The sequence below is a fragment of the Neomonachus schauinslandi genome, chromosome 13 (genome assembly GCF_002201575.2).
Source record: "Neomonachus schauinslandi chromosome 13, ASM220157v2, whole genome shotgun sequence".
Classification (NCBI taxonomy): domain Eukaryota; kingdom Metazoa; phylum Chordata; class Mammalia; order Carnivora; family Phocidae; genus Neomonachus; species Neomonachus schauinslandi.
Genome location: NC_058415.1, coordinates 74,579,514 through 74,600,166, shown reverse-complemented (window position 1 = coordinate 74,600,166; position 20,653 = coordinate 74,579,514). Strand labels below are relative to the sequence as shown.

Sequence of the window (20,653 nt, the reverse complement as noted above, 5' to 3'; positions counted from 1 at the left end):
ATGTTATATGCCAACTATATCTCAACTTTTTTAATTGGGGGAATTACCTGGAGAGCTTTAAAAACTACCAAGGCTCACATAGTGAGTTTACTGGCCTGGAGTGGACACGGGGTGTGGAATTATTTCAAGTTCCTCTCGTGATTCCAAGTGCAGCCTGGACTGAGAACCACTTGTTTACAGGCACAGAAATCTCCACAAGGTAATTCTGTGGTTCTCAGTATTCTTTATACACAAGTATCACCTGGAAAGTTTTGTAAAAATCCTGAAGCCCAGACGCCACTCCCCACTCCCCCAGAAAACTCTAATTTAGTTAGGCCCCGGGGCATTCTTACATTTCAAAAACACCTCAGAGGGATTTCATCTGCAGCCAGAGTTGAGAACCTTCAACACTGCCACTTAAGAGTATTGCTTGTAAGTGAGGTTCAAAAGACTGTTTTACCCACCATCCAATACTTATAATGGTAAAGTCACATCTCCCTCCCACCTAAGCCCCTGCCCCACTGACCCCATGACTACAAAACTGTGTGGAATGGCTTTGCTTTCTTCTGTTTCCCGTGTATCAGGTGACCTCTATAAGCATCCAAAGATAGCACTGATGGAGAACGCTTTAACCTAATTTGGCTTCCCCAAATAGTGCCTGGTTGTCCTAAATAAAGGAATTGAAAGAGTGTCCCTTTAAGGTGAGAGATTTTGTGAGAAATCAAATACAAAGCAATTCTCCTTTTATCTGAAAGATAGATGGGGAAGATGTCACTTTATTTTTGCATATATTATTAACAACTATTTCTCGAATGTTTACTATACGTAGGCACCATGCTAAATGTCTTATATCTACCTGATCTCACTTAATCCTAAAAGTGTATCTAAGGGGCGCCTGGGTGGCTCAGTTGGTTAAGCGACTGCCTTCGGCTCAGGTCATGATCCCAGAGTCCTGGGATCGAGTCCCACATCAGGCTCCCAGCTCAGCGGGCAGCCTGCTTCTCCCTCTGACCCTCTCCCCTCTCATGCTGTTTCTCTCTCTCTCAAGTAAATAAATAAATAAAATCTTTAAAAAAAAAAAAAAGTGTATCTAGGACATGTAATCAGCATTATTTCCATTTTGCAGAGTTGAAAACCGAGAGGTGAAGTCCATTTGCCCAAAGTTAGTACCCAGCAAGTGCACAGAGACAGAAGGTAGACCCAGATCTTTTATGTCCAGCGCTGTTCTGCCCCCTTCTGGCCCAGCAGTCCTCGAGATGCTTCCATAGGGGGCACCAGGACTTCTGTTCCGGTGCCCAGATGGGACACCACGGCAGAAAGCATGGCCTCGTGGACAGAGGGAAGGGCCACTGGAGAGAGGATCCACAGTTCTCTCCCCTCCTCCCTGACGTTGTGGTCCAGTCAAACCCCTCTGCCCCCAACATTCCCTGGTTCCCTGGCTCTGTGACATCACAGCCTCCTCTCTGCTCTGCCAGCTTCAGGTGAGTAAGCCTCAAAGGTTAGACCTGAGAGCAGGAGGGGGTATTTTTCTGTACTTAAAGGGACAGTGTGTCCACCACTCCTGGACACCTTTGCTATAGGAAGCAGACGCCACCCCTAACTTGCCTTGACCCCACCGTTTCGGTCTCTGGGCCCCAGTCTCCCCACTTGTGCCGAATGAGCCCTAAGGGCTCCTCCAGCTCCAGAAGCCTTCCTGTTGGACCTTGCTGCGTCTTTCTTGGTCTGGTCCAAGTGCTGTGGGTCACTGGACACCTGAGGCTCACAGCCCAAAGGGCATAACCCAAGGGCCCTTTTCTTTGGCTCCTGTCACCATCTAGAGGCGGGTACCGGGAGTGCAAGCAACATCGCACCCTCCCCGGCCCAGCCAGCATCATCAACTCGACATCATCATCAACATCAGCATTTACGTTTACGGAGCTTTTACAATGTACCAGGCAGCTGTGCTAAGCACTTTCCATCACTAGTTAATTCTCGCAACCACCTTCTAGGGTAGACACTATTATCGTCATCCCCATTTTACAGATTTAAAAACTGAGCCTTAAAGGAAGTAAAATTCTTATAAATTTCATAGATTAATAAGTAGTAGATCCTTAAGAATTATCCCCCAAAGAATGTGCCTGTAACTGTTACACCACCTCCCTTGAGAGTCTTTCCATTTCTGAAGAGGACTCAAAAGTCCAACACTCTTTGCTACCAAGACTCAAAGGAGAAAGTGTTTGCGCTCCCCCTCTTTTTCTCATGAAATTGCTGGCTGGAGTAAAGGTATGGAAAACATTGGATAGATTCAGACAAACCTACATTTAAACCCCTGCTGCACTGCTAATTATGTAACGATCTCCAGGCTATTTGTGTCTATGAGTTGCCATAGAGAAAGAAACCTTTTATGACAAAGTCAAAGCTAAGGGCTGACATACAAGGGGTTCCGGGAGATGTTGAGTTGATGAGAGGTGGCATTTCAGAGGCAGGAAGTGCTGCGGAATGGTCGACCAGCAGCTGGGAAAGGGTACATACCGCTGTGTATCTCTTACTTTCAGGAGAACGGTCACTAAGGCAAAGTTTCATTAATAGACGAGTTTAAAACGGGTTCTGGAGATTAGCTGTTAACCGTGGTTAGAGCCATCGGTCTTTACTTAGGAGAGTGGGAACTTCTTTTTTATTCTCAGCCTCCCCCTTTTGGTCCTTCCTCAACCAAAGCTGTGGGAGAGACCCTCAGGGATTGCACAGGTGTTCAACCACTGTTGTCGAAATAGTTTTATACGGTACATTTCCTATTTTTCTTCTCAAGTCCACTTTTTTGAATTATGTGTAGGTGGGTTATTCAAATCTTCTGGCCTTTTCCATCCTGCTGCTCTTAAACATTTTTCCCCCTCATTGAAGTTCAACAATTAAGTGAAGTGATTGGTACAGATGCGATGGTCAATAAGAGTGAGAATAACTAACAAAATCCTGAGTTTAATACAGCCACTTTCTGCCATTCTGAAATTTGGGATGATTCTAAATCTTTACCCTCAACTCCACAGCCACTTTCTGCCATTCTGAAATTTGGGATGATTCTAAATCTTTGCCCTCAACTCCACTGTTACCCAGGGTTTGAATTCAACCTCTCTGGACCCACCTCCTGGTACAGGAGTTTTAGGGGGATATTGTGCAATTTGTTCTTTTCTACAGAAATGAAGGGAGTTTATTTAGGCAGTCATGGGAAGGAACAGAAAGAGTGTAAGTGGGTGGTAACGATAAAGCTGGGTGGAGAGAGAAAAAGAGATGTAAAGAAAGTAGGTTTCAGAAGGTTTGAGTAGGAGTACTTTTTTTCTTTCTTTCGGAGGCCAGAACATGCCAATCAAAGAAGCTCTCTCTACTGAATATTTGGTGTTTTTGTCTTCTCTTTTTTCTAGAGTCCCTCTGAAGTCTCTTACTTTTGACATTAAATGTTTGCCATAATGACCATAATTCCAAGTCATCCGGTGAAACGTTTCCATTTATTAATATGAGCACACACATGAAGGGACACGTAGTAAGACTGTACATATGAAGCAAAAGTTTCTCCAGGAAGAGGCAGCAACTTTAATGTAGATGAGACCATGACAAACAGAAGAGGGTACACCACAGTTGACCACAGTTATGCGTGGTGTCTTGAATTCCGTGGCCTAAGAGAGCCTAAACGAGGCCATCTGATCAATAACCTGGAAATCACTCACTCCAGAATATGGGCTAAGGAAAGGGACCTTTCATTAAGTCAACGAGACAGAACAGGTGCTCATGAAGGTTTGGAGGGACCCAAGGCAGAGTTTCAGCAATTACCCTTATACACATTGATCAGCACCTAACAGACCTCCCACCGATAGTCCTCAGGGCTGACCTGTGGTGAGATCTTGTCAGACCTATGCTTCCACTCCTTCCTTAGGAAACACTTCCTTCTACATTCAACATATGCGAGGCAATCTGGAACAAAGCAAAATCCCATGAGGCAGGAATTTACATGAGGGAAATTGAAACTCAAGCAAGCAACAGAATAAGCATATTAATGGCAAGCAATTTGCTAAATGGTGCATCTCCAAAACGAAAGAACTCATTGCCTTATATAAATTTCCACCTGTTTATAAATCCTAAGAAGATACGATAAGTTCATTAGAGAGCTCAAGGAAATACGTCAGAGCTCAAATCACGTCAAAAAACTCATTTGGCAAAAAATCCCAAAGACTGTTGGAGATGGGGGCTCACTGGACCCACGGAGGACCCCTTGGGTCCAAGGATCCCGCAAAATGGGGACATTCATATGTGTCTAGTCTGCTGAATGTATCTAGCCACAGCATAGAAATTTTGCTATTATCGAAGAGCGTATGTGCTGGAAGTTAAAGATTTTGTATTAATATAAGAGGTCATGGGTAAAAGAAGCAAAGAGATCAGTTAGGAGGCTATTGTTCTAATTCAGGCAAGAGATAATGGTGGCTGGGACCAGGGGAGAGCAATAGAGAAAATGAGAAGCAAGTGCCCATGAGTGAGGCAGCTCAAATAGTGAATTGGGTCTTGTGAGGGACATCAGCCAATACCATGATAAGAATTTCCTAAAAGGGGATCTTGCCACAGAAAAGGGAGTGAGAACAGGACGTACCCAGAGACAAAGAAGTTTGGGACTAAAAGTTTTATAATTCTGGACCATCAGAACCAGAAAGATCCTTGAAGACACCATCTAGCCTAACTTCCTCTCATTATTGATGAGGCTCCTGAGACACAGAGATCCACATGGACACTTACCCACAGCCAGTCAGCAAGTTGGTGGCAGAACCAGGACCTAAACTCGCAAGACTATGCTTCGTTGCCGTGTTCCCCTGGGACCCGGACCAGCTGGAATATTTTGGAGCTAACAAATCACATGAAGGGAAGGGAAAGGGAATGGAATGACCATTGGGCATTTATTGGGTGCCAAGCACCACAGCGGTGACTTTTCATATACGTTTAACCCTTTTTTTCTACAAATAGGCACTTCTTTCCCACTTTCCTCATGAAAAGAGTGAGGTTCAAGAAGGTTAAGGCATCTACCCAAGAATATGCGCCTAGAAATGGGGCAGAGCATGTCTGTACACATTTTGGCATGAGCCGGGATTTTGCGGTCAGGGGATTCCATCTATAGTGTGAGCACAGGTAAAGGACTAGAGTTTTTTATCCATAGTCTTATGTTTACTTAGGAAACAGTCCTGCTCAGGGAACTGGGCTCAAAGTCAAGATCAGCTGATTCAACAAGGCGCCCCTGCAGGCAAAGCTGGCAAAATAAAGGTTTCAACTCCTCTCCATGGGTGAGAAAATTCTGTATAGAATGGGAAAAAATAATTTTAAGAGAGGGCAACCTAGACAGAAGGGCCTGGGTCTGCTGGCCATGGGGAGCTATGAAAGATTTGGGAGCGGGGAAGGCTATTCTATCTTGGGAGAGGCTGACCCTGTATGATGCCCATCACGGTGAATTTCCAATGGCCCCCACTCCTTTACCTCCTCCAGCAGCCCACCAAAGCCTGGCCTCGAAGATCTTCTGTTTATGCTGCAGAGACTGTGAAGAGCCCTGTGCCATGGATGACTCCAAGGTCCCCAGTCAAACCCAAGAGCCTCAGCCATCGACCTGCAGTAGGTACCAGACAAGAACACCCCGCCTGGCCTCTCTTGACCTCATTGTGTTCATCCCTCTTCTGCCAAGATACCCTTAGATTTCCTTCAGCTTTTGAGTGGTAATTCCAACCTAACATCAGGTGGGGGCTTCTAACCCACACCGGTAAACAATAGGCAGGGAGACCAGTGAGGTGGCTGGCACGGTCCCCTTAGGCGAGATGGAGCAGTTCAACAGCAGGAGAAAAACTCCCATGGCAGATTTTGCCAGAAATCCACCGTGAGGGTTTTTCAAATCTCCCCCCGGAAATGTCACAATAAAAACCCAGAGCCTTAAGAATGTCAATCCCTTTTTCCAAGATAATAACCATGATAGTGACTGAGCCCCTGTTACATGTAAGGCACTGTCTAGGCATTAGGGACCCGCTGTGATCAGGTGAGTCCCCCAGTGTTTCAGAGCGGACACAGGAGCACAGCGATATGATTTGATTCCTACAATTACTCTAAGAAGGGGACATGATTACCCAAAATGGATGTGTCATTTTGCAGCTCTGAAAACAGGCATGGGAGGGGAGCGATTTGCTGCAGTTACACATCTAGTAAAGGACAGAGCTATTTGTTACAGGACACAGCTCAGTCTGTTGCTATACTTTTAAGAATTTAGAAGTCTATATAAAAACAAAGTCTGATATACATCCACATTCACCGTAACGGTATTTATGCAGTGAAAACAATCTAATGGCCCCCCCAAAAGAATACTGGTTAAATGACTCTTGAATTATCTGCAAAATAGAATATTATACAACCATTATTTCTTAAAATTTAGTGGCCTGAGAAACATGTTTCTGATATATCATATATGAAAAAAAGTAGAATGTATACATGATATATAGGGTATAATGGGCCCTGTAAAAATATGCATAAGAAAAGATGGGGACTGTGATCACATCTGAAGGGATGGGTGTTTGGGGCATTTCTATTTCTACTTCATACTCTTCAATATTTCGCAGCTTTTCTGTAATGGATATGCACTCACATTTATAAGCAGAGAAAAAGGTAAACTTTATGTTTTGGAAAAAACATATGTATTTTGAACCCAGCATGTGCGTATGAGCGGGAACACTCAGAAGACTGGAGGAGGGAGACCCAGGTGGTCCCCACCCCATAACAACCACCACCGGCCTGCATGCAACACACCTTCACTTCTGTCACCTCTCCTGAGCCTCCCCACCTGACGGTGTGGAATTATCACTACCAGGCTTGCAGAAGGAGGAGGTGGCCAGCAAGAATTCCACTGTAGATGCTAACGAAGCCTCCCGCTTACCTTTGGGACAACCTCTGATCCACCCAGAAAAGAGAGCCTCCTCCACCAGCAACAATGAGTATGAAGGTGAGTCCCGAACTGGGGTCCCCATACTGACCAGGAACCCCCGTTTTCCAGATGACTAAATCCCCCTGATATGTGAGCTAAGCCAAATGGGGTGACAGGAGAGAGAGGACACTCCCACCAGGAAGCTACAGTCATATTCTAGAACACATGGGAGCAATTCCAGGAGGCTGAGACCTGCCTGCATGACCTCCCGAGCTAGGAATTACGTGAGGAGCCGCAGGTCTGGGAGCAAAGGACACACATCCAGGCTTCTCTGCTAAGCTCATGTCTGCACTGGCCACTACAGGGTAAGTCCCAGGAAGACAGCTGTGTTCCCCCAAACCCAGCCAGGTGTGTGGCAAGTCAACAATGCCAGAAGATGCTTGTGGACTAGAGTGTAGTTCAGCTGGGGGCAAAACGCCTCAGGGGCATGAAAGAAGGATAGAAGCCCAGTCCAGGAAGAAGAAATGCCACCACATGACTGCGCACAGACACCACCTGGGTGACCTGGCTTAGCTCACTGAGCACCCTGGAGGCCGGCTGCTGACAGCTAAGGACCAGCTCAGCCCAGACATCTCAGAATTCTCAAAACAGCTACACCCTCCTTGCAAACAGAATCTCACACAAAGTCCAATTGCAATAAAAGACCAGAGGTGTCCTGCTGGACTTGAATCGCGGGTAGGGCCTGGGAGCAGCCCCAGGAGCTCCGCCCCTCCCTCCCTCATGCCTCCCAACCCCCACAGGCCTCCGTGGAACACAGTTTTAAAACCCACCTCCCGTTGTATAGAGAAGACTGAGGCCCACAGGGCGAAGGGACTTTCCAAAAGTCCACCGGGAGGTAAGGTTAGTATTAGAACCAGGATGGGCCCATTTCTCTCACTTTCCAGGCCACTGCTCTTTGCAAGTCACCTGATCATCACTGAATACACCAATGAAGTACAAACACAGAACCTATTGATGTGTGTCCCTGTCACAAAGAACTTCTGAGTCCTGGCCTGGGGTCCACGTGGCTCACCCAGTATTCCAGAATCTGATGGTGATCAGGGCTGGAGGTGACCAGAATGGTCCATCCAAGCCCAATGCAAAGGTTCCTCCCAGCGTCATCATTTCTTCCTTTCTTCTTTTAGAACGGAACACACATGTGTGCCCAAGAGGCTTTTACAAGAGAAACCTAAACCGCTACTCTCAGGATCACTGTCCATTCCAGCCGTGCCACATTGGGAGACCCTGAGCATTCTAGTCCACAGCTCCCAGGCAGGCCCCCAGGACTGCATGCTGCTGGAGGGGCTCCAGGAGGAAGGGGGAGGTGAGCAGGGGCCATGAAGACAGATTCAGAAACTCCCGCAGAGGAGGAGAAGACGTCTGAGCCACCTCTGTGCCACCAGCAAGAATCCCTTCAGCTCCTGAAAAAGCCACTGTGGGGGGAGCTGCCTCCAATTAAAGCCCTTGGTGATATCACAGGACTGTGTCTCCTCTTCCCCTCCCCCCCCACCAGGGAGTAGCTCTTCCAAATGCCTTACTGCTTCTAAATACATTGTCACGTCTAACTAAGCTAAAACAAAAAATTTAAGCCTATGGATAGCTTTTTTTGATCTTGAAATCATCTTTTTTTTTTTTTTAAGATTTTATTTATTTGTTAGAGAGAAAGATAGCAGGAGCAGAGGGGCAGAGGGAGAAGCAGACTCCCCACTGAGCAGGGAGCCCGACTGGGGGCGGGGGTGGGGGCCTCGATCCCAGGACCCTGGGATCATGACCTGAGCTGAAGGCAAACACTTAACCCATTGAGCCACCCAGTTGCAATAGGACAAAGAACTCTTATTTACCTTTCACCCAGATTCCACAATTCTTTACATCTCCCCCACTTGCTCTATCCTGTCTTTTCTCTCTTCCTGTTAGTTTTTTTGAACCACGTGAAAGCGAGTGGTGCACATCAGATCCCATTACCCCTGAATACTTCAGGGTGCATTTCCTAGAAACAACGATAATATTCTCTTACATAACTTCAGGACAGTTCTTGAAAACATGAAATTCAACACTGATATACTATTATCATCAATTGCCCCCCCCCCCCCCCCCCCCCCACATCTTCCCGCTGCTTTGTTGCCCCGTGCAGGATCGAATCCAACATCATGAGTCCCATGCCGTTGTCATGTCCCCTCAGTGTTTTCTACTCTGGAACAATTCTGTCCTCCATGAGCTTCACATTTCTGAAGCATACAGGCATGATTGTCTTCTAAGGCGTCCCCCCAATTTGTGTTTATCTTAAGATGCCAGTTTTGCATGTTTGGCAGGAAGACCACAGAAGTACATTGTATCCTCCCCATATCAAGGGACACATGGTGGAGGTAGGTCCTGCCATGGGTGACATTAACTAGATCCCTTGCTTAAGGTGGCTTTTGTGGCCAGGCTTCTCCACTGCAAATGACTATCTTTCCCTTTGGAATGAATGAGTCATTTGGGGAGAGACTCTGTCAATATCCCATTACTCATCAAACTTTCCCTCACTAGTTTAAGTGTCTAGAACCCACGCCCCACCCCCCCACCCCCAAGAAGAAGCTGGGCATGCTAGCATACTATTCTAAGAAGGATAAGAGATGCATGGGGCAGAATCACCGAGCTGATCTGATGGGCATGGTGGAGAGCATGGCCTCGTGGACAGAGGGAAGGGCCACTGGAGAGAGGATCCACGGTCCTCCCCCACCCCTCCCTGACGCTGTGGTCCAGTCAAACCCCTCTGCCCCCAACATTCCCTGGTTCCCTGGCTCTGTGACGTCACAGCCTCCTCTCTGCTCTGCCAGCTTCAGGTGAGTAAGCCTCAAAGGTTAGACCTGAGAGCAGGAGGGGGTATTTTTCTGTACTTAAAGGGACAGTGTGTCCACCACTCCTGGACACCTTTGCTATAGGAAGCAGACGCCACCCCTAACTTGCCTTGACCCCACCGTTTCGGTCTCTGGGCCCCAGTCTCCCCACTTGTGCCGAATGAGCCCTAAGGGCTCCTCCAGCTCCAGAAGCCTTCCTGTTGGACCTTGCTGCGTCTTTCTTGGTCTGGTCCAAGTGTTGTGGGTCACTGGACATCTGAGGCTCACAGCCCAAAGGGCATAACCCAAGGGCCCTTTTCTTTGGCTCCTGTCACCATCTAGAGGCGGGTACCGGGAGTGCAAGCAACATCGCACCCTCCCCCCCCGCCCAAGCGAGCATCTCTCCTACATCACCCTCGGCCCTGTGATTAAACACTTACCACGTGCCAGACACTGGGCTAAGCACTTCACATCTTTACACCACCCAATCCTCATGCAACATTCCGGGGTAGGTTTTACCACCCCCATTTTACAAATAGGAAAGCTGAGGTTCAGGGAGGTTAAATTGCTCTAAATGACACAGCAAGGTGCAGCAAGAATTACATCCCCAAGTTATCTCAGTAATAAAATGTACGCTCTTAACTGCAACACTGCTCTGCCAAGCTTCAGGGAGGCCTTTCTGTTTAAAAGCCACCTGCTGTCAACTCTCCGGAGAGAAGACGTTTCTGAACTTCTCTCTGCCCCTGGAAGTGCCAAGGTGAGGCCCTGGACAGCAGAGGCTCGGGTAACAGACAAAACTATGTTAAAATCCCAGCTGCTCCTCTTGGCTGTGAGACCTGAGAGGCACCTTTGTGGGGCTCAGTTCCACCATCTGAAAAGTTAAATGAGCTCAGAGATGTCAAAGGCCTGCCCAAGAAGCTCAGTGAAGGACAGTGTCCTGGACACTGTGGCTCTTTCTCTTGCCCTGTTAACATCCAAGACTGAAGTCACCGGGGACAATGAGGTAAGTACAGAGTCAGGATGTTTCTATCCATTTCTATGAGCAGGGAGTAAAAGGTCTGTTAGTGGAAGGGAGAGTAGGGATAATAGTGTGTATACTGTCCAACAATCAGAGAGGGCTTGTGTGTTGACTCGGGTCCCACTGGGAGGGTACCTACTCTGTGCAAAGCCCTGTGCTCAGCGCTGGGGTCCAAAGGGGAATTGGATGCATTCCTGCCTCCTAGAGAGCAGGAATCTCTCGCTCATGTTCACTGCCATATGCCTCACCTAGTGCCTGGCACCTCAATAAATACATGCGGAACAAATTTTTAGAACCACAGATTGGAGTCTAGAGTCTCACAACTAAGCAGGCAGTGGAAATAGTGTCCATTCAACAAATATCTATTGAGCACCTGCTATAGCGTTATGCAAAGACAGGCAATGGCCATGACCCAGGAAAGCCTGGGGGTCTGTGGGAGCTCAGGAGAGGCCCCTAATTCCTCGCGGGTAGAAGAGATGGCTTCCAGGAGGGAGCAGCCCCTGAGCTGAGTCTCCAGTGGGAGGGGTGAGGGAGGTGGGGGGAGGGGCGTGGGCAAAGGCACAGTAGTGACACGCTGCGATTAAGTTTGGGGCGCTGCCGGCAGCTCCTATGGCCGGAGGGCGAGGGGCGAGGCTGGGAGGGAATGAGGCTGGCAGAGTCGGCAGGGCCAGAGCACCAAGTAGTTCCAAGTAGTAGAACAGGGGAGCCCCTGAGGGCTTGAGGCAGAGGATGACGATGGGATTGGCGCTGGAGGCAGACCGGCTTGCAGGTGAGCCAGGGGCCAGCGGGGGAAGCTGTGGTCATGGGGGTCCCAGCGAGGGCAGGGGGTGGAGGGTGGCAGGCAATGGAGGAGATATTTATGAGGTAGGATCACAATGCCTTGATGAATGACTGAATGTGGAAGGAAGGGGAGGCAGGGGCCAGGAGCAGGGGGGGTCCCCTTCTCTGACTCCAGACACAACGTGAGTAGTGGGACCTGATCCCAGAATAGGGTACATGGGAGGAACAAAAATAGTTTTTGGGGGGGATAGGGGAATAAATAGGAAAAATTAAATAGGGGAGATAGGCCTAACTAGAGGGAGAAGGCCTCACGAGAAAAGGTGATGTTTACACCAAGCCATGGAGGAGGAGAGGGATGAGTTCCAGGGATCTCCAGGGAAGAGCATCCCAGGCCGAAGGTGCAGCTGGGACAGAGGGGACGGGAGGGTGGGAGGAGACAGCAAGGGAGGGGAGGGTGAAGGTAGTGCTGAGATTATAGATTTTTTACAGGGGAGGCCCAGAGAAGGACTTCGGCTTTGATCCTACATGATACGGCACGGGGAGACTCTTGAGCTGAGGTGTGACATGATGTGACTGATATCCTAAGAGGATTTTGCCTTGTTAACACTAATGACCAGGGCGGAAGAAGCAGGGAGACCAGTCAGGAGGCCATTGCAATGACCCACGTGAGACAGGGTGGTGGCTGGGAGAGGTGGGAAGCCAGTGCCCAAGGGGGAGGCCCTGGAGTGAACCAAAATGTGCAGGGAGTGAGTACAGCCGCCATGATGAAAACTCCCCGGAGTGGGGCTTTGGCCACAGGGAGAGGGAAATGAGAACAGGAGAGGACCAGAGGCCGAGAAGAAAGAAGTTTGGGAATAAGACAAGGACTTACGACCTTGGGTCATCAGAGCTTGGAAGTATCCTTGGAGAAATGGTGCAGCCAACCCCTGCCTGTTTAATGGGAGCCTAGGCCCAGAGACAGACGTGGATAAGCCCAAAGCCACACAGCAAATTAGTGGCAGAGCCAGGACTTGAACCGGCAAGGTTGAGCTGTGTTATCAGCTGATGTGCTGATTCAACAAGGTACCCCTACAGGTAGACTGGCAGAGTAGAGGCTCCAAGTCCTTTCCACAGGTAAGACAACTGTGGACAGAAGAGGAAGGCCTGGTCAGACGTAGGCCCACATAGGTAGGCCTGGACATGCTGGCCACAGGGAGCTACAGGAGGTATGGGAGGGGAAGGGGCATGATACCTTGGGAGAGGCTGGCCCTGTGTGACCCAGTGCTTAAATAACAATGGGCTTCTGGGATTGGGGCTGCAGAGCCAGATGCCCCAATGCCCTTTCCTCTTCCCACAGCCCACCAAGACATGGCGTCAAAGATCTTCTGTTGTTGCTGCCAGGCCAGCGAGGGGTCCTCTACCACTGTCTCACGTAGTCCCAGGATGTCCCAGCAGCATCAGCCACGGTCCTTCAGTAGGTCCTGGAGTGGATGTGTGGTAGCTGGCAAGAACACTGGGGTTCCCTCTCTGGGCTTCGGTCTCCCCAGCCACCCCCTGCTGGGACACATCAGATTTCTTTCAGTCTCTTGGGGGTGTGGGACTAGTTACCCAAGCCCGTAATAGTGTAGCCTAATGATAATTTATTAGATATGAGATATTAGTTAAGATCACTGGTGTCAGTCCTGCATACTAGTTAAATTCTGCCTCAGCCCCTTCCTGAACTTGAGCATGTCACTGAACCTCTCTCTCTGAGCTTCAGCATCCTTCTTTACAAACTGGGGATGATGATAGTACGTTACCTACCTTTCAGGTTGTTGGGAGGATGAGATGAGGCAACCTACAGACGTACCTAGAACATGGCCCCACGTGGAGAAGGCACTCAGCAGGCGCTAACTGTGTGTTCTGGTCAGGACCAGCGAAGCTATGCTGATATAACGAGTAAACTACAAAGTCTCGCTTGCTTAACCCAGTTTGGGGTGTTTTTAGCTTAAGCGAGCAGACCTTTTTTTTTTTTAAGCCATCAAGAACATGAGCAGTCCCCACGTGGGCTGTGACTAAGACTGTTTATCCATGTGTAATTCAAAGGCTTTACCGAGGATCAACATTTTCCTTGACTCTTTCAGATCTGAACACAGATTCTCGCAAGAATGGTTTCCAAAAGAGATACGCACACCACCCCGCCAACAACTGGATACCGAAAGGATGCACTCTTGGGAGGCCCTGAGCATTCTAGTCGGCAGCGTCCATGCTGTGTGGCTGCCCGAGCAGCTCCTCCGGGAGGAAGGGGGCGGTGAGCAGGAGGCTATGAAGATGGATTCAGAAACTCCCCTGGAGGAGAAGACATCTGAGCCACCCCTGTGCCACCAGCAAGTCACTCCAGCCACTGCGGGAGGGGCTGCATCCCATTAAAGTCTCTGGTTGCATCACAGGACTGTGTCCCTCCTCCTTTCCCTTCCCTCAGCCCTGCTTCTGAGATTCCTTTGAATGTGGAGCAATTAGAACCTGGCGTCTCTTGTAAAGAAATGTGGTTTAATCATTCTCAAACACTCTCAGCCACTCCTAGCCAGCCTAACGAGGAAGTGCTTCGGAGAGGCCGGTGAGTGTAACGGGTGGCTCTAAGTGGGTGCTATAATAAACATCTAGAGCTTGAGGGCACAATTCTCATCTGCTGGGAGACTCCATTTGGGGCTCAGGGCCATCGTGAACAGTGGGGCGGGTTGCGCACAACTCTGCAACGGACCAGCAGCCCTAGGGTAACGCAACACACCACCGGTGCTTGCGAAACAAAGCGCGTGCAAACCTGAGTCCTACGCCGGAGACCCCACGTGGCTCCACCTTTAGCCAGTGAACCAGGCATGGGAGCCTATCACCTCAACATAATAGGACAATTTGGGGGGAGCAAAAGAATGGGAAGCATGCGGCAACCAACACGGGGGTTTGGGGAAGGCTTCCTGGAAGAGACAGTTGCTTGAGTTTTCTGGGTGTTGAAAGGGAACTCACCAGGCAAGCCGGAGGGGTGTGGTATTCCCGAAGGGGGAGCGAAATCAACGAAGTTGGAAGACAGAGGCACAACGTGAAGGCAGCAAACTTGAGCCAGGGTGTGGTGGGAGGTGAGCGGGGCAGAGGATCGTTAAAAGCACCAGATCCTGGGAAGGAGGTTGGACCCTCCCCTGAAGGTGATGGGGGCACCACAGATGAGTTTCAGGCAACAAAATGACATAGCCCTATTTCTGATTTTTGCAATACAACGCGGAGAGTTGTTAAGACAGCTTCTCCTACCAGCTCTCCCTGTGCCAGCTCCCACCTCAGAAAAGAGAGAAAGAAAGAAAAATGATGTCTTATGCCATAGCACTGTCGACTAAAACTCACACCTACAACGGAAAGCCCATCCTGGCTGCAATTTAAAGGATGTGTAAATTCTGGTATGTCGCTGATTCTCCTAAGTGCTTTATAAATATCCACTCACCTAGCATAAAACCCAACAAGGTTAGTGTGATTAGGACACTGGTTTTACAGAGCAGGAAAAAAGCAGTGGCAGAGCTGAACCTTGAACCCAGGAAGCCTGATTACGGAGTTGATGCTCTTAACCAACCAGTTATGCTGCCCTTCACAATGACGGAAGAGTGACATCCAGTTATTGCTCTTGGCTCCCAAATGGACTGTTCATTGCCTGCGCTTCAAACAGGGAGCTGGGCCCTTGAAATCTTTTTCCTTTGGCAACTGGTGCAATGTTAAGCTTTGTCAGTAGGAGGCGCTGGAGACACTGGAGGAAGAAGGGCTTTCCCTCCTGGTTTCGGTGCGCTCATCTTAGCAGGCTCCTGCAGTCCACCCAGTTCCTCCAATCATCTGGTTTTGGCAGTGCACACGGCTTCCCAAGCACCCAGTTCCTGCTGTGCAGAAGCTTCTCCAACATCAGGTTCCTGCAGTGGAGACAACGTTCCAGCACCCAGATCCTGCATGGTGGTTAGTAGTACTTAGCAGCAAACAACTTCTCCCAGTGCCCACCAACAAACTGGGAAGTACCTCCATCTCTCTGTGATAGCTCTCCCTGGCACCTTCAAGTGCAGATTTCTAGAACATTCTATCAACACAGCAGCTCAGAGATTTCTCTGCATCCAGGAAGCCACAGCTATGTCCTTCCCTAACAAGGTCCAGATTTCACCTGGGGATGGGGTGTGGAGGGAACTTCCTCGGGGGCTCTCTCTCCACCCGAGGGGTGGTAGCTGTTCCTTCCATGGGCTCTTCTATATTCTTTGGCGTCTCTTTACTTCTTACTTACGAATCCATTATTCAACTTCCGTTACACTCAATCATTCTTTCTTATCAAACTTCCCATATTCGAATGACCGTGTAGTTTTTAGCATCTGATGGGACCCCGGCTGACACAAACACCTCAGGAGGCGGCCGGGGCAGTCAGCCATGACAGCAGTCCCGGGACGGAGAGGAGAGCCCCGAGTTACAGTAGATTTGTCAGGCAAAGCTGGCCAGTTCCTAACTCAGAACCATACAGAGAAGAAGGTTCTGGGAAAGGAGGTTCTTGACTTCTTCTGCCACGCAGAGAACTGAGAAGGGAGGTGGGCTTGAGGCCAGGTTGACAACACACAGAAGATCATTTCACCTTGCGCTAGGTTAAGCTGCAGGAGCCTATGGGATGTCTAGGGGGCCACCACTGGAAGGAGGTTGGAAATACTTAGCTGGAAAGGATAAAAGAACAATGGTTGGAAGGAAGCAAGAGGGCTTGCTAATTGTGTGTGCCTTATCAGTTCAGTAGGCTCAAGCGCCTCTTCTACGCAAGGGAAGACACCCCAGGAGCATCGGTCGGGTGGAGAGAAAGTATGCTCCCCTGGGGCCCCTTTGTCCTCCGTCCTTCTCTCCTACCAGTTGTCACACTGCACGCCCAGGACCCACCCTCTGACCCAGCTTCTTCTCATCCTATGCATTCCTCCCCACCTGCCATGCCAAGGGCCCACCTTCCTTCCCCAGAGAGCCCCCGTGTTTCTGACGTGCTGGAACGGTGGCCTGCAGCAGGTTTTCCTGAAATGTCACTTCCTGCTCTGATCATTTAGAAGCCTCTCCGCAGAGGGATGAGAAGAGGCTCACATCTTAGGAACTTGTCAGAGGGTTCTTGGCCTCAGGGTGATCTCTTTCTTTGAAGGATTTTCAAACAGTAACAGTAAAAATAATAACAGAAGCCACAGCTGGATCTGACCTCTGACTATGGCAAACTAGTTTGTATCAGACCAATCCTCCCACTGAGAGCAGTTCAAAAAGCTGCAGTTTGGGGTTTTTCTGTTGTTGCGTTTTTTGGGTTTTCTTAAATCTGCTTGAATGCATCAGAGAGCTCCCAGGGCAGTGAGGAGTTGGACCAACATCCTGGAGAGAAAGGAAGTGCAGAGGGCTGAAATGCACATTGAGGTCTCCTGACCTCCTGGAGGCACCTGCCAATTCCTAAGCAGGGTCTAAGAGGCTGAAAAACTGGGGGGAACTTTCAGCAGACTCACAGCTTGGGGTAACAAAAATTAGAAGTTGAGGGCTCACCCTGAAGGAGGAATTCACCCTAGAGGAGGAGTTCTGGTTTTAAACAAGTTTCAAAAACAAACAAACAAACAAAAACAAAAACAAAAAAAACAGGTTTTCAGTTAAAGTACCTTAAGGGGAAGTCAGGGCTATCCAGAAATAGACCAGGCCTTACTAGGACTGGAACCTAGAATCAAATCTATCCCAACCCTACTTTTCTCAGAAGCAAAAGTAAATCCACTCTAAAGGAATATCTAGAGTCTTGTATATCTCTTCAATTGTTCACTTTTTTTTTTTTAAAGATTTTTATTTATTTTTCAACAGAGGGAGAGAGACAGCGAGAGAGGGAACACAAGCAGGGGGAGTGGGAGAGGGAGAAGCAGGCTTCCCGCTGAGCAGGGAGCCTGATGCGGGGCTCGATCCCAGGACCCTGAGATCATGACCTGAGCCGAAGGCAGACGCTTAACGACTGAGCCACCCAGGCGCCCTTTTTTTTTTTTTTTTAAGATTTTATTTATTTATTTGAGAGAGAGAGAATGAGAGAGAGCAAGCACTTGAGAGGGGGGAGGGTCAGAGGGAGAAGCAGACTCCCTGCCAAGCAGGGAGCCCGATGCGGGACTCGATCCAGGGACTCCAGGATCATAACCTGAGCCGAAGGCAGTCGCTTAACCAACTGAGCCACCCAGGTGCCCTTCAATTGTTCACTTTTTTTTTTAAAAGATTTTATTTATTTATTTGAGACAGAGAGAATGAGAGACAGAGAGCATGAGAGGGAGGAGGGTCAGAGGGAGAAGCAGACTCCCTGCCGAGCAGGGAGCCCGATGCGGGACTCGATCCCGGGACTCCAGGATCATGACCTGAGCCGAAGGCAGTCGCCCAACCAACTGAGCCACCCAGGCGCCCAATTGTTCACTTTTTAAAAGGAGTTTAGCATTCAATCAAAAGATACCAAGAACACCAGAAGATAAGAAAGACCAACTGACCGAAAAGCAAAAGAAACACATCTCACAGAAGAACCAGAAACTGGAGTCAGCAAACATGCATTTTAACATATTGAAGAAAACAGGGGACGAGACAGGTAATTTCATCTGAACACTGTAACCTGTATTAAAAAGTCAATTAAACATTTTAGGACTGGATCCCAGGCGAGCTGAAATGAAGAACTCAATCGAAAGGATTAACCACCTATTATAACACAAAGGAAGGCAGGAGGAATGAAGCAGAACGGACCAGTAGAAAACATTCAGACTGAATCATGAAGAACCAAAAGCATGGGAAGTGCAAAGAGCCGTCGAGATGCAGAGAAAAGCTGTTCGACACATGGCATGAGAGCCTCAGAGGGAGATGAGAGAGAACAGGGGAGAAGCTATGATGGAAGAAGCCATGTCAGGGATCCCGGATGCATCGGGGAGCCCAAGCAGAAGCTAAAGGAAGATACACCTGGATGCATACACCACACCTGCCGAAGCCCCCAGCAGATCAGAACAGCAACAGACAGAGAGCTGACTTTGCAAATGCAAACAAAGCAAGCCAAGGACATCTTCCAAAGTTGGTGTGGTTGTGGGGTTTTTTTTGACATCTTCCAAAGTTGGTGTGGTTGTGGGGTTTTTTTTTTACATCTTCCAAAGTTGGTGTGGTCGTGGGGTTTTTTTGACATCTTCCAAATTTTTAAATAAAATAGCTGTAGTGCCCTAGAATTCTTGACGCACCAAAAATATCTTTCAAAATTCGAGACAAAACAGAGGCTTTTCGGCAAACAAAAACTCCATCTGTCACCCGAGGGTCTGTATGGGAAGGAAAATGCCAAAGGTAGTTCTAAATGTACTGCATGCTCTCCTGGGCTGAAGAAAAATTCCAAAGGTAGTTCCAGGAAAAGGAGAATAATCATGGATAAATGTGTGGAAATGCAGGAAGAAACAAAAAGTAAGAAAAAGGTAACAGATAAAGAGTAATTAGTAAACATGGGGATAAATCTAAATGAGTGCTGGTTATATAATAATGTCTGTTGTGATTTAAGACAGAGAACTGAGGGGTGCCTGGGTGGCTCAGTTGGTTGGGCGTCTGCCTTCAGCTCTGGTCATGATCCCAGGGTCCTGGGATGGAGCCCCGCATCGAGCTCCCTGCTCGGTGGGGAGTCTGCCCTTCCCCCTCCTCTGCTTCTCTATTCCTCACCCACTTGTGCTCTCTCTCTCAAATAAATAAAATCTTAAAAAAAAAAAAAAAGCAGAGAATTCTTTTTAATCCCACATGTCCACAGGAAGGGCTCCTTAAATATAGAAACACAGATAAATTGAAAGTAAAAGATGAGAAAATATATACTGTGTAATCCCTAATCCAAAGAAAGCTAATGTGTCAGACAGAGTAGATTTTAAGGCAATAATCTAATAGAGATAAGGAGGGACATTTCATAAAGATGAAAGGGCCAAGCCACTGGGAAGTTTTAACAACCCTAAATTTGTCTGCATGTGTATGACGGCAGAGCAAAACTTGTCAGCAGTGAACTAAGAGGGCGCCTGGGTGGCTCAGTTGGTTAAGCAACTGCCTTCACCTCAGGTCACGATCCTGGAGTCCCTGGATCGAGTCCCGCATCGGGCTCCCTGTTCGGCAGAGAGTCTGCTTCTCCTTCTGACCCTCCCCCTTCTCGTGCTCTCTCTCTCTCATTCTCTCTCTCAAATAAATAAATAAAATCTTAAAAAAAAAAGTGAACTAAGAGATATGTTCACGGGCGCCTGGGTGGCTCAGTTGGTTAAGCGACTGCCTTCGGCTCAGGTCATGATCCTGGAGTCCCAGGATCGAGTCCCGCATCGGGCTCCCTGCTTGGCAGGGAGTCTGCTTCTCCCTCTGACCCTCCCCCCTTCATGCTCTCTCTATCTCATTCTCTTTCTCAAATAAATAAATAAAATCTTTAAAAAAAAAGAGAGATATGTTCACACAAAAACTTATACGTAATTGTTCTCAGCAGCATTATTCACAGAAGCCAAAAAATAGAAACAACCCAGCTGAAGAAGGATAAACAAAATGGGATATATCCATGTAATGGAATATCATTCAGGAATAATAAGGAATTAAAAATTAATCATAAGGAATAATGATACATGCTATAACATGGAGGAATCTTGAAAATACTTTGTTACTACTAGAAAAACTTGACATAAAAGGACATATACTGTATGTTCCATTTATAGGAAATATCCAGAAGGGGAAAATCCAGAGATAGAAAGCAGATCAGCAGTTGTCAGGGCTGGGGGGCGGGGAGTGGGGGGGGTGGCGGGATGGGTAGTGGGGGGGTGGCGGGATGCTAATGGGTATGGGGTTTTGGCAGGGGAGGCATGGGGAAGGTGATGAAAATGTTCTAGAATAAAATAGTTGTCATGGTCATGCAATCCTGTGAATATACTGAAAACCACTGAACTGTATACTTTAAAACGGTGCATTTTGGGGGGGTGCCTGGGTGGCTCAGTCACTTAAGCATCAGACTCTTGGTTTGGGCTCAGATCATGACCTCACGGTCATAAAATCAAGCCCCAACAGGCTCAGCATGGAGTCTGCTTGGGATTCTTTCCCTCTGCCCCTCACTCATGTGTATGCACATGCTCTCTCTCTCTTCTGGAAAAAATAAAT

The 20,653-nt window shown here is 48.3% G+C and overlaps 2 protein-coding genes across 2 annotated transcripts; both read left to right on the top strand.

Annotated features, from left to right (window-relative positions):
- Positions 1–5,266: 5,266 nt before the first annotated feature.
- Positions 5,267–8,171, top strand: TEX48 (testis expressed 48). Its single transcript, XM_021691601.1, has 4 exons — positions 5,267–5,270; positions 5,470–5,592; positions 6,830–6,961; positions 8,068–8,171. Exons 1-4 carry the CDS (start codon positions 5,267–5,269, stop codon positions 8,169–8,171), a joined length of 363 nt encoding a protein of 120 aa, XP_021547276.1.
- Positions 8,172–12,883: 4,712 nt separating this feature from the next.
- On the top strand, positions 12,884–13,739 carry TEX53 (testis expressed 53). Its single transcript, XM_044920425.1, has 2 exons — positions 12,884–12,989; positions 13,639–13,739. Exons 1-2 carry the CDS (start codon positions 12,884–12,886, stop codon positions 13,737–13,739), a joined length of 207 nt encoding a protein of 68 aa, XP_044776360.1.
- Positions 13,740–20,653: the final 6,914 nt, after the last annotated feature.